At 35.7% G+C, this 14185-nt stretch overlaps 1 protein-coding gene across 5 annotated transcripts in view; it reads right to left on the bottom strand.

Moving 5' to 3' along the window:
• The window catches only part of Cka (Connector of kinase to AP-1), a 32378-nt gene that overhangs the window by 6607 nt on the left and 11586 nt on the right, over nucleotides 1–14185 (bottom strand). For all 5 annotated transcript variants that reach the window (XM_090154796.1, XM_090154797.1, XM_090154798.1 and 2 more), the window contains exon 2: nucleotides 842–945. In XM_090154796.1, coding sequence (XP_090010922.1) covers nucleotides 842–945 — 104 coding nt within the window. The remainder of the gene's footprint in view (nucleotides 1–841; nucleotides 946–14185) is intronic.

The raw sequence follows: 14185 nt of genomic DNA, 5'->3' as shown, positions 1-14185 counted from the left end.
CATGCGAAATATGCGTGATAAAAAAACATGAGCTCGTGGCGTAGAAAAAAACTTTAATTTTTATCATTTTAGCCTAATATTCCGTCTATCTATCGGAAACCAGATATTTCGGCTTAGCGGAAGTCTCGCATATTTTAGACACTAGAGGGCTCTGTGCTGAGAAAACATCTTGATTACGCAATAACTATGAAAATCAGTTTGGTTGTAAATCTCTTTAATTGTCATACTTATTGTTATTATGTTACTTATGATAATATCTATAATTATGTCAATTAGGAAAAATTATCATTAACACTGATTATCAGAGTTATTGCGCAATCAAGGTTTAGTTCTCAGCACTGAGCCCTCTAGTGTCTAAATATGCCCAAGGCGAAATATAGTTAGTTATCAGCTAGGCTAATACCCAAGGCACCACCTTAGGCCTAAGTCATCAAGCGACTTTTAAAGCCATTAATTCAGGGGGACGGGTTACAACCAAGGATGATAACACCCTAACTCAAATCAAGTTAAAGTCCAAGTCAGAGCTGGGCGAAGTCAGTGTCGAAAAAAAGTTTGGTCAGAAAGTTAGCATTAAAACAATAGGAAGTGTCTTACTTATTTACATTATGTTACTTATGATCAAACTAAGTTTAACAATTTTTAAGGGTTAAAATTCCGTAATGAAAGTACAAATAAATTTGTATTTTATAAATATATAACATCAGAAGCATCACAGCGTGTAATATAAATAAGCTTCGCATGTTTGCATTATAAAATTAGTTTGACAAGTTTTCAAGCCTTTCTACCAAAATGAGGATAGTGTAACACTTGGGAGGTCTAAGAATAGCGGAGTCCTAAATACCTCTCCTGCTTCAGGGCATATTCTAGCATTTTTATCCTGCGAATTAAATCATTCTTCAAGTTTTCTTGGCCTTTTCTTTCGCCTTGTAAAAAGGCTATCCTGGCCTGGAAGAAAAAAATAAAAAATTTATAGTTTTCAGAATACATGATATTAAAATAAATTGATAAATAAGCGAAATATTTCATAATAAAATATAATAAGCCAAAAAAGACACTAATATAATACTAAAATGGTATAATAATTATAGTAAAGAAAAACATCGATAATATTTTGACATTAAAGACCCATAATTTCAAAGAAAAAAAATGTCAAATTTAAATTCTAGAACAGGTTAGTGACCCATACTGCGATTTTATTCCTTGATTAAATCAGTGGCATTAACACCGAGTGTTAAAAGTTTAAAAATAAAAGTGTTGATGCAATAAATTCATCCCACTGCGTAGTACCATTATAAAACGTTTTAGTAAATAAGAAGGGTTTCATTTACAGCTGGACACTTCCCAAAACTTGGAATTCAACCTTCCTCTTACGTTAAATCCTGTACATCCCCTTAGCGAAAGGATGATAGTGAGACTATTAATATGCTTATGAGCGGGAGTGATGAAAAAACACATAGTAAAGATGATTAAACTTCCGGCTATAAAGATATAGACAGAAGGCTAATTTATATATCATAGGAAGGAAACCCTGCATATTAAATGGGACAAGAACGCAAATCGGGTACAACCGGATTTCTAGAATATCAAAATATTTTATAAGCGGCGCCGTTGTGACCTTGACTTTGACAATAAGTGCTCGATCAAAAAATGGCCCAAGGACCCAAAGGGTAAAGTCAGTATCAGAATCTCCTCAAAACCTAATATCCTAACGCTTCGGGTAGATTAAAAGTACTTTTTCTGCTTAGATAATAAAAGCTTTGAAACAAACTCATTACATTTATACAGTAATGGGGTAGCTGATGGTCGCGGAATAAGGTTGTCAAATTTGCACTAGTTTGAAATTATAAAGTTTTTAATCCGATAACATTCCAGAGTTAAAGCGATAACCTTCGGAAATGTACGGGAAAGATTTTATTGCGATTTTATTACGTAGTCGAGTAGAAGAGGATAAGAATTTTAGTTGGGGGAGGGGAAAATGGGGTATAATCTGACTCTCTGAGACTGGGCAGAATTCCCATTTTTTAGGCTATGATAAAACTGCCTTTTAAAGAACTTTTTTTTAAAGACTCACGTCCCCCTCAACCCTTTCACCTTCAGAAAAAAGGCTCCTTTAAAGGGAGTATAAAGTAGGACGTTCGATGGTCTATCAATGCAAAGGTCTGAAGGAGCGAACTTCTTATTTCAATTTTCTACCGCCTAATGCTAAATTCGAACATTTAATCCTACAAAATATATAGGATAATTATAATGGATAAAAATGTCTAAATTATAGGATCATTATATAGGATAAAAATGTCTAGATGATAGGATAATTATATAAGATAAAAATGTCTAGATTATAGGATAAAAATGTCTAGATTATAGGATAATTATATAGGATAAAAATGTCTAGATGATAGGATAATTATATAGGATAAAAATGTCTAGATTATCGGATAATTATATAGGATAAAAATGTCCCAATTATAGGATAATTATATAGGATAAAAATGTCCCAATTATAGGATAATTATATAGGATAAAAATGTCCCAATTATAGGATAAAAATGTCCCAATTATAGGATAATTATATAGGATAAAAATGTCTCAATTATAGGATAATAGGATAATTATATACGGTAAAAATTTTATAAGCTTTAGGATAATTATATAGGACTAAATTACCAATTTAAATTAGTTTTATAGGGTTGCCAAATTGAAATGCGTAAGTTTAATAGCATGAATAATCGAATCTGCTCCTTCGAGATTTCAATTTTTACAAGTGTCATTGCTTTTCGAAGAAAAATGGCAAATTAAATATATTTCTCGTTGGTATGTAAATATTTTAAATTTTATTAGTTGAATTTTTAGCAATATTTTAAAAATATAGGGAAAATAGACAAGACCACTGAAGAATAATGACTATGCTGAGACAATTAGCCTTACAACTACAAAGCAAATCACTACGAACAATCAACCAATTTCGTATAAAACAATAGTTCTTTTTATAAAATAACCTTGGCCATCTTGTTGAAATTTTGCCTCCCCGCTTTAGCTGTGGATCCATTTTCTCTCCCACTAAAGAGTTTATGAACTCATTCTTAGGCATTGGCTGAACTATTCCAGGGAAACATTTCAACAAGTTGGGCAAGCGTAAAGACATTTTATAAAATCAACTATTTGAATGAAAACAGGAAAACTATTGGCTATTTTAACGCTGACCGAATAAATTATAAAATATGTAAAATGATATATAACCGTTTATTTTGTCAGAAAATGAACAAGGGTGGCACACGCGTAACTTCACCCACATGTAACTTTATTTAGACACGATAGCCCAAGGTTACGACAGAAAAAAACTAGAAATACAAGCCCTTTAGGCTAAAAATATATTTCAGTATAGCATTGGCGAGAGAACGGGGAACTGGATATAGATACTTTGATAGAGCGAAACTCGAGTCCGAAATTTATATATAAAGTATATGCTCCATAAATCGTATTTAATGTCAGCAAAACGTCCCTATCAGCTAGTGTTAAATTATGACCCGGAGAGTAAAAAAACAGGATTAAATATGAAGGCACGATACTTGGAAGTACTAATTTATCACAACGAGCGTATTTAGTCTACCGAGAACAGACTAGTTTACCACGGTTCGAACAATATTTCGGGAATAAATTTCTCAGACTTTTTCAGGTTTTCATTGACCATTTTTATAGAATGGGGCCATTTTCAATTTCCCTGACTTTTTGGGTCCATTTTCCAATTCCCTGACTTATTGCGGAAAGAATAAGCAATAGAAATAAAGTCTATAATGATAATAAATAATTTAACTTATTAAATCTGACCTAGGTTACTTCCGTAAACGGGTCGACACTCATGCGTTCTCAGTTATCTAAATACGTTCTTGATATGACGCTTTAAGTTACACGGAAGTTGACTTAAAACTCTTTCCGCTTCTTGTCCCTTTTTAAGTTTTAACCAAACTTTGACCATTTCAATTTTGTAAATTTCTTGATTCAAATCATGAATTCCAAAATAATTCAGCGCAGTTTTGTAATAAAAATGGATTTCCAATGAATATAAAATATAAATTTGGAACTTGACAAAAATAGGTTATTCGATACAGCGCCTGTAGAAGCGTTTCGACAGCAACGATGAATAAAATTTATGAATAATTAACTTTCACACAACAGAAATATTATCATTACTTGGATTTATATTAACAACGCAATAAAGTAATATTCATTATTAATAATAAAAATTAAATGTTATTTTCACAACTATTTACAATATGCTATTAAAGAGAGTGTAAACTAAATAAAACAAGATGTCACGGACATCTAAGTACACACAATCCCCCGATGTATTAACTATATTTTATATATTAAATTTAAATTTGAACTAATGTCCAATCATCTTGTACATTAACTTAATAAATCCAAGAGGAATTATATTGAAAAATAATTTTCGAAACGCGAATGAATTAGATGGCGCCTGTATCACTGGGCACCACATTCAGTGCGTCCCACGAAAATTTCTTAATGCAACCGAAAACGTATGTGACACTTTTTAATACATGCAGGGCCCCCACTCAAATCTAAAATTTTTTTATAGGAAAATACTATTATATTTCTTAAAATATAGGACTTTATAGGACTATTTTTACAACATTATAGGATTTTATAGGACTATATATGCTATTTAATTTACTAACTTTATGCATTTAAAAACAAATCTATATTTAGAGAAATAAATCTTTGATTTTCCCTTAAAAAATAGAAACTAATTAACCATTTTATCACAAAATATACTAGTAGCTAACCATGTTAACAATAACAAAAGTATAGACTAGAATGACTCGGTATAGGAATTTATCCTGAAGCTAAATCTAGCAATTTTACTGACAATTTTGAGTGGCTGGTTTTGAAATGGGCAAAATATCAAAATTGTTGGATTTTATAGGGCTTTTGGGGGATTTTGCTAAAAATATAGGATGTTATAGGACATTTTAGAAAATATAGGATTTTATAGGAATTATAGGACCTCTGGGGTCCCTGTACATGTAATTAATTTTAGTCTAGGGGATTAATCTTTAAGATTAAAAATAAGTGCCGCATTAGAGCGAAGAAAATTACACGTAATTCTTTAAAAAATACATCTCCTATTACCTAACAAATCATTTATATCGAAAAAGATATTTAATTTTAATATTACTATTTATAGTCATATCGTCATATAAATTGAATTTTGTATCCATGGTTAAAAATTGATAATAAAATTAAAATAACACAACTGATACTTCATGGCTTTAAAAACATTATTTTAATGTTATAAACGTTAAAATTGCGAGCTTTCGAGTACGTGACCCCTTGTCATTATCACTATTCATTTTTAACAAATCATTTTTTGACAATGTTTACAAATCATTTTTTACATTCATTCATTTTTAATTCACCCAATTTATTTAATTTTAATTTTATTATTACTATTTATGTTTGTGTAATTTAAAGAATGTGCACGAAAAGTATTTGATTTAAATCATTGGATCTATGCCTCAGTCAAAAAATCGGGCTTTCTTCAAAACTTGGCCAACAGAAGCGTTTGAGTGACCAACACGTTGTGAATAAAATAAATATTTCCTCCATTCACAAGGAGCAGTTTTGCAAAAATGTTGGGTCGCGCGAATAGGCGAGTAAAATATAATAACGGAACGAAAAGAAATGAAAGCAGTTTGTCAACCGAATATACGACTACTGTCTAGTGTCCAGGGTGAAGTTAATTTACGGGGTTTGGCATAGGGAGCGTCTATAGAAACTTTACGCGAGCAAAGCGATAATACACTTTAAACGGGAGCGGGGACTTCATTTAGGCCCAAAATCTTCCATAATTTAATTTCAAATCTTTCTCAATAATAAATCCGTACTTAGTGTGACGTAAATGAAGAGATCTTTCGGAGGCCCGCGACATTCGTTTAAGGGATGCACCGATATATCGACCAATTTTTCTAATATCGTCGCCGTTAAAACAAAACCACGTATCTTTTCGGTGGCCTTTTTGAGAAAAATGGATTTTTTAATTTTGCAGGGACTTGTGAAATCGCGTGTTAGGTTTTTACACGCGAGTTAATTTTATAGTTAAATAATTTCGTTTCAATATTGAATTTATGAGGATTTTAATTTAAAAATATTTTGCTAAAGGGGAATATTTAGAGATACGTGGTTTCGCGTCATGAAGTGAGATAGGAGCTGAAAATAAGCAAGATACGTGCTTTTTCGCGAAATAAGTTGTGAATATCAAAGATACGTTTGTTTTCTCGATTTAAAAAAATCCAATTGCAACCTATTAATGTTTTTATATACGTAAGTTGGAGTGTAAAAACGAAATGTCAATTTTGACAAAACCACGTATCTCAAGTTACGTGGTTTTGTTTTAACGGCGACGATATTGGTATCGGCCGATACCGGTATTAGAAAATATTTTCCGTTAAAAATAAGAAAATTCTCGATTAACTAACTAATGACAATATTTTATTTGATTGGCCGCGCCACGTACGCCAGACTTCAGAACCTAGATCATATTTTTTTAGACAGGGGGTTACGAGTGTAAACAAATAAAAAACAACGGTATTCGATTGAGTTAGAAAATATGTATCACGTAAAATAGGAACATATTCGGATATGCTCTTGCAAATTTTTTAATAAAAAATTAGAATAAAATGGTATGACATTGACAGTGCAATGATTTGATCATATACACTACTGTTATGATAGATAACTTTGTTAATATCAGCCGATATATCGTCCGATATTATCGGCCACGAATAGCTGATATATCGGCTGTACCCACTTCGGTGCACCCCTAATTAATTTCGAACCTTCGGGACCATATGAAAAGTGTCGGCCTCGGGCTAGAAGCGCGTTCATTTTTAGGGAAATATTATTTGCCAATTCCCGAAAGAGATGGCGCGACCCGTTTTGACGCGTACCCTTATAATCCATCCCCGGCATTCGTACGCTCTTCATAGCCTTTACTCCATCCTATATAGTTGTTGGCTTAGCGGAGTACGTACATAAAATCCATCCGGGGAAGAGAAGAGAGATATTATCGGCGGCGGAGCAATTTACGCCGGCTTAGAACCGTTACATCGTCTCCAGTCGAGAGCGTCAAAAATTGCCATCGTGGTTAAAGAGTTACCACGTCCAAAACGTGGGAGCGAGAGATCTTGTGGCCCACCGCATTTTGAGAAACTAAAGTAGGCGGGTTTTAAAAGTGCAAGAAACTCGGTGCGAGCCGAAAGAACGATTAATTGTTGATTTCATAAAAGGACTTGACGCTTGCCCAACTTGTTGAAATGTTGCCTTGGAATAGTTCAGCCAATGCCTAAGAATGAGTTCATAAACTCTTTAGTGGGAGAGAAAACGGATCCGCAGCCGAAGCGGGGAGGCAACATTTCAACAAGATGGCCAAGGTTATTTTATAAAAATAACTATTCGTAAGATAAAAAAATCTAGACTCGTCGGGACGCAGACTTTACCCCGTCTGGTCGTCTTTAACTTTAACCGTCGACGTTAGCGGCCATTGGCCATAATCGATTCTCGATTCTAAATTGAAACAAAGGCGCGGATCTCGCTGAGAGAATTTCGCCGATACACGAATGGTTCATGTTTTCAGGAATAAATGGAAAATAATAAAATATAGTCCGGCGCTTAAGTCGCCATTTACATATTTGGCGATAAAATATTTTAAATATTAATTTAACTCTAAAATTACGAATTTAGTTTAACGTCTAGTTCCACTAAGGGGCTGTATATTCCGACGAAGCCCTCTATATTGGGTTGCCAGTTTTTTCACAATCAAATTCTCTTGACTGACCATCTCCGGAGATTTCCTAAGACTTTTGTGCCAAGATTTTGTATTTTAACCTATATTTTAGAAAACGTTTCCTCTTTGCAACCGAAATTAAATTCCCTGACATTTTAATATTTTTTTTGAAATTCCCTGACATTTAGTCCATTTTTAAATTCCCTGGCTTTTCCAGGAATTCCAGGTTTTCCAGGTACTGCGGCAAACCTGTATGACCTGGGAGCTGGTTTTCGGATATCCAAGAGCCGCTCTACCTTCGCCACTGGTGTCAACCAAAACGAAATTTGTCCCTTTAGCAGAGTATAGCTCCGGCGCCATCTACGACGCGACGATCTAAAAACGAAGAAACGTGTACGGCGCGTGCAAGCAGTTTATAGGAAAGGAGAGGGGGGTGTATGGCGAACACGTTCTCCCGACATTTTTATCGGAAACTTTCAAACGATAAAAACAAGCTATGAAACGGGGTCTAGGTCGCTGAATTTTTGGATATCTCTGTTGCAACATCGTATACGTACGTTAACGCGTACCGAAGATTAGTTGACAATAATTATCTCGGCCGTAAATGTTCGTAGAAAGAATAAACAAAGCGCGTTCCATTTGCGGTTAACCTATAAACGTTGGACCGGATTAAATACGGAACCCAATACCGGATTAATAGCAGCCGGTAATAAGGAGGGGATTATTATTATTATTAATAATAATAATAATTACATAAACGGCGCTAGCGCGCGCAATTATCTCTCTCTTTTTCGTCGGTACTTGCTCGTCACTAGAAACGAAATGGCTTAGAACTACACCTTTTTTGCAGCGACGTTGAGAGGTCATAAAATAAAGAGGGGCGGGGAGAAGAGATTTGCTCTCCCCCCCCCCCCCCGAGCCGCCGGAGATGAGACGGTTGCCATGGGAACCCGAAAACAGCGTCGAATGAAGAATAATTCATACCTTTTTTCACGCCGCCTTTAACAAAATGGAAATAAGGGAAAGAAGGGGGGGGGGGGGGGCAGGTGAGACGATAAAACTGATGACGTAAAACCGGCGAAAAAATACCCACGGGAATGCGCCGCCAAAACGGGAAAATGCAAAAAGACAAAAAAAAAGCAAAGTAGTTTCACAAAAAGGGAACGAACAATTGACATCGATACCTTCTAAAATACTTTCCTTAGAATTTCTATATTTTGCTGATGTACGTAGAGTATAAAATTAAAATTAAGAATCCCTTATTTTACCAGCCTGTAGCAGTCTCGTATTTCAATCGAAAAAAAAAACCAAACCTTTACTACGAAAAATGATAATTTAATCCCATATTTGTTCATATTAGATTTATAAAAAGGTTTATTAGGCGAATTTAAACGGGCCATCGCTAAGTACGGATGACCTTTAAAGGCAGGTATCAAAGTTAGGAAGATTATGAGCTTCACTATGGGTGGTTTCTTTTCGCTCGTTCCGGGATTTCGGAGTAGGGTAAAAAGAGTAGCGCTATGACGCCATTTTACTCCGCGTCTGTGGTGGCGAATAGTTTGAGTCGGAGTAAAAACGTTTTCCAAAAATGCCTGCCTGTGGCTTTTTTAGCAGATAAATTGTCGAGAAAACGACAAAATCCGATTTACTCCTTTACACCTCCTTTTCGGAAGGAGTAAAAAGAGTAGCCCTTAATACTCCGGAACAAGCGAATAGTTTATGGGGCGGTGTAAACCGTGTAATTATCATCCCCGGAACAGAGTACACTTTTAATCCGAGAACCGGCGAAAAGAAACCACCAAAATATTTTAATAAAATTTTATTTGCCCGATTATTAGGTGCGATTTTCAAATTCCCCGACCTTTCCAGATCGTATACGAAAAATGAATTACTGTCACCGGGTATAACAGAGGTTCGGAGTTGATAGCGCTAATTACGTTACAACAAGTAGTAGCACGCACTGCAGGCTATTTTTGGAGTTAGTCGCTACTCCCTTTAAGAATTACAATTGAGGAATTCAGGCCACGACCGAGGAGAAATTCCATATTCCAAACAAAGAAGAAATGGCGCGCGTATTGCGGGAAAGCCGCGGTTCTAGGGGAAAAGGGTTGGCGGCGAAAGAACGCGCGGATACGAAGAAGCCCGAGCTGCACCGCGGTCGAGAAAAGATACCAAAAGCAAACTTGGGTCGGAAGGAATCCACAAATTGCATTTTCTTTAGCCCCGAAAATTCCAATATCCGGCTGTTTGTTTTTCTCTCTGTATTTAACGTGACCGAGTAGAGACAATAGCGAAGGACATTTCTTGTTTGAAATTAAGTCTCCGGAATAACTCTATACCGGTACATAAAAGGGAGGGTTTTTTTGCTATAAAGCCGAACCTGTCTAGTACAGATGATGGGATTTCTACGAAGACGAGGCCGGGATGAAAGCGAAGAGACGAAGACACCTACGTGAACCAAGCCGAGAGCCTAAAGTTCAGGGGTCATCGTTGTTGAAGGTTAAAGGGCTTCGAAAGACGCACTCGCGAAAGGGCCACCTAGCGACGGGACGAGACTGGCGAATTAGATCATTATTAGCGGCAGCGGCGCCCGTTCGTTATTTCTTCGACGTGCGAGAGAGAGAAAAGTTGCAATTTTATCAACAGTTAGAACGGTCGTAATTTCCGCTTCAAAGCTGGAACCATTTTAAGTGCCGCGTTTGAATTCCACTAATGATTTTCTAAAACACTTTATTCCCATAAGTTACGTAATAAACACGTAAGTATGACGCTGAATGATAATCGTAATTAGATTGTCCTACGCATTGTAACCCGGCCACCTGAATTAAAAGGCTTCAAAAGTCGCTTGATGACTTAGGCCTAAGGTGGTGCCTTCGGTATTAGCCTAGCTGATTATTATTATTATTATTATTATTATTATAAAAAAAAATTACTGCCGGCTTAGTGGGATGGCGAGATATATATGGGCGGACATTAAGTAAACACAATCCCCCCGATGTATTAACTAATTTTAACTATTAAATTTAAATTTGAACAAATTTCCAATCATCTTGTGTACATCAACTTAATAAACCCAAGAGGAATTTTATCGAAAAATAAATTTTTGAGTTACCTGGTTTTGGAATTAAAGTAGGGAAACGCGAACGCGTTAGAGGCGCCTGTGTCAATTGGCACGAAATTCAAATATGACAATAGTGCGTACACGCTACGCGGGTTGTGGGGTCCCGCGAATTTGCCAAAAAATTCACGTAAAATTAAAATTTCTTAATGCAACGAACACAAGGTGAACGCAGCTAGCCTTTAAACACGCTAACGCAGGGCTGTGTACAAATTTCATTGGACGAGCCTTTACGCTGAACGTTTTATGGAAAGGGGGAAGACAATTTCCTAATTTTCGCCTTCCGACGGCAGCAGGCGCTAAAGCGTCTAACCAAAGACTATGAAAGGTGTTCCACCCATAGTCTTTGGTCTAACCAATTAAAATTGTACACAAGAAAATGAACGACTTTTGACGGGTTACGTTCTCCTTGCGTGCGTGGGTTGTTGTGTTTGTTGCTCCTAGCCGAAAACGTAGTTCAGAAATGACCAGTACTAACTAAAAATATAATATTCTACCAAGTTTCTTTTAATTTAAAAAAATATTAAGATTTAAATTCGAAAATCACCCAAAATCAGTAAAATGGGCAGATGCCCCACTTCCGGGGTCCCGATTCCACAAATGATAACAATACCGGTGAGGACATGATATTTCCAATCGATTGACCTCTAACGTACCGCGATAAGTCGCGCGAACACTGGCGAAACTAATACATACAAATCCCCTATTATTGTGTAAAAATGAAATCCATCCGGCGCGGGCGAATTGGCGAGAAGAATTGGAATTTCAAATGGGCGGAAGATAAAGTAAAAACATCAGAAACAGGCGGGCCTCGGTCAGGGTTGGACATAAGGATTTTTTTTTTAGTCAGCCTGACTAGTGAACCTCTATATTAATTTATTTTAGTAGTCACTGACTAGTAGGGGTATAAAAAGGGCTATAAAAACAAGAAACACGGCCAACATTTCGCTTTACCCAACAGAATTATTATCACAATTTTTTCACGACTAGTTTTTTTGACTAGTTGAAAATATTTTCATTGATAATATCATCAAATGACGCATTAACATGATATATAGATTCTGAATCAGAACTTGTGTGAGGTGGAGTGGACTCTTGATTTTCTACAAGATCTACAAGAATGTTATGATTTTTTATAAATAAAATGATGAATGAGGAATTTATGATACGCCATATTGGCCATTATTTATGAATATTTAGGTACATTTTTCATTAGTCAAATTGACTAGTGAGCCCCAGATTTCGATTAATTTTATTAGTCAGAGCATTTATTTTAGTAGTCAAATGCCGTGACTAGTGCCTTACGTCCAACCCTGTCCGCGGTGTGATTCAATGATATCTCCGGTGATCCAAAGAAAAGCGACGATTCTCTATCTGTCTTTCAACACGTTTTTGTTCGAAAAAAAAAGATAAAAAAAATAATAACACGGTCAAACGGAGCAACAAAGCGAAGGCGGACGTCCTCGAGAAAGGGCTGAAAACGACGCGACTAGTAAGCCTCTCACATCGAGGAACCCTCCGCCATGGAGCGACTGCTGGGACGAAGTGAAACGGGGCCGCGCAAACCTCTTCCTTTGGATTTACGATTGATTGACCACCGCGAAACGAAAAGTTGTTCTCCAAACTATAGAGAGATATTTTTGGAATCGGATCGAGTGAACGTTTATTTGGGATTACAACGGAGGCGGACATTCCGATTTAGTTCGGCCGCGAAAGCTTGATACGTAATAAATGGCGCCGTCCACGTAGAGGTACTACGAAAATGGACCGTATTAGGTTAGCAGATTTCGGAAATACCATTTTGAGGGTGGAAAAATCCATAAATATATATTTCTTGGCACGGACTCGGGATTTTTATTGATAGGCGAACCGGAAAATAGCCCTTCAACCCCGGCAGCTACTTAGCATGACGTCATAAGGTTTTTACTTTCTTCGAGGAAAAGGCTAACGTCTCGGAGATAAGCAAAGCGGAAGTATTACGGGCCGACTTTCTCCGGTCAAGCGAGCCTCTACCTCTTTCGGATTCTTGCAAAACGACCTTTTAGCGACGGATATTTGGCGCAAACGACGGTAGATAGAGGTTGACATATTTTATCGTGGCGGGTTACGCGACGCGTTGCTAATCAGAATGGCGGCGTGCGAGTGGCCCGAGAGAGACGGTACGCTTAGGTGTCGCTGATCGATAGCAAGGCTTACTCAATGACGGAGAGAAACTATCGATGAGCGAATCTATTGTCTCGAGAAAGCTTCAGTCTCCATAAATCGACCAAAGTTGTTAACACTCTCCCGCTGGAAATTGATTTTTTCACAATCATCTTTTTTATTCTATAAACATCGAATAACTACGGATATCTTTCAATTAAAGGTCACGGGGTCAAACCCTTTTATTTATATAAGTCAACGAATTAATTACTGTCAGACAAATTAGATGTAATTTCCTAGATATATGTCGAAAATTGCCCAACAGATATTTCGAAATCTTAATATCATAGATATCGTTTTGACATTCATTTTCGACATATATCACAAATATGTCTTGAAATACATTTATGTCAAACAGATATTGATAAATATTAATATCACAAATATACCGAAAATTAATTAATATCAAACAGATATTTATATATATTAATATCATTAAATAAATTAATAAATATGTCAAAAATCGTCGTTTGGATTGATCAATTTCACCTTTAAGATATTAATATTAAATATACCACGTGTAATTTTGACAAACAAAAAAATTAAAATCTATTTGCTAATAATTTCTAGAAATATGAAAAATACCGGAAATAAATAATCAGGGTGAAAGACCGAAACACTTTGAAGGTAAAAAATGACATAAGATTTGATAAATATTTCGAAAATAAAGTATATTATAGGATAAATTACTGAAAATATGGTTAAAAATATTTAATAAAAACCTTCTTGCAACGTTTGAAGGAACCAAATTATAAATCACTTAAATTGTCACAAAACTATAGTAAAATTACTTTAAATTAACTTCAATGATAAGTAATGAGGTTTATTAGACAAACAATTGCTCGATTGATGTACTGCTATTGCGACAAGAAAGGCAAAGGACTTGATAATAAAGAGTTTGATTCGAAGGTCCGCTATGAAATTGGATCTCGTTTAAAACCTATATATATTGTTTTATTGAACTCCAGAGATCCTTGTTTCTGTTAAGGGGGAAGAATACAGTAAAAGCCTCTTTTTCGTTCAAGCTGAACGTTTCTGTTTTAACAATTACATAATTGAATTAT

This window comes from Leiobunum rupestre, chromosome 7 (assembly GCF_980474605.1).
Source record: "Leiobunum rupestre chromosome 7, qqLeiRupe1.1.hap1, whole genome shotgun sequence".
NCBI lineage: Eukaryota > Metazoa > Arthropoda > Arachnida > Opiliones > Sclerosomatidae > Leiobunum > Leiobunum rupestre.
Note: the sequence above shows the minus strand (reverse complement) of the source record. Positions and strands in the feature narration are given on the sequence as shown.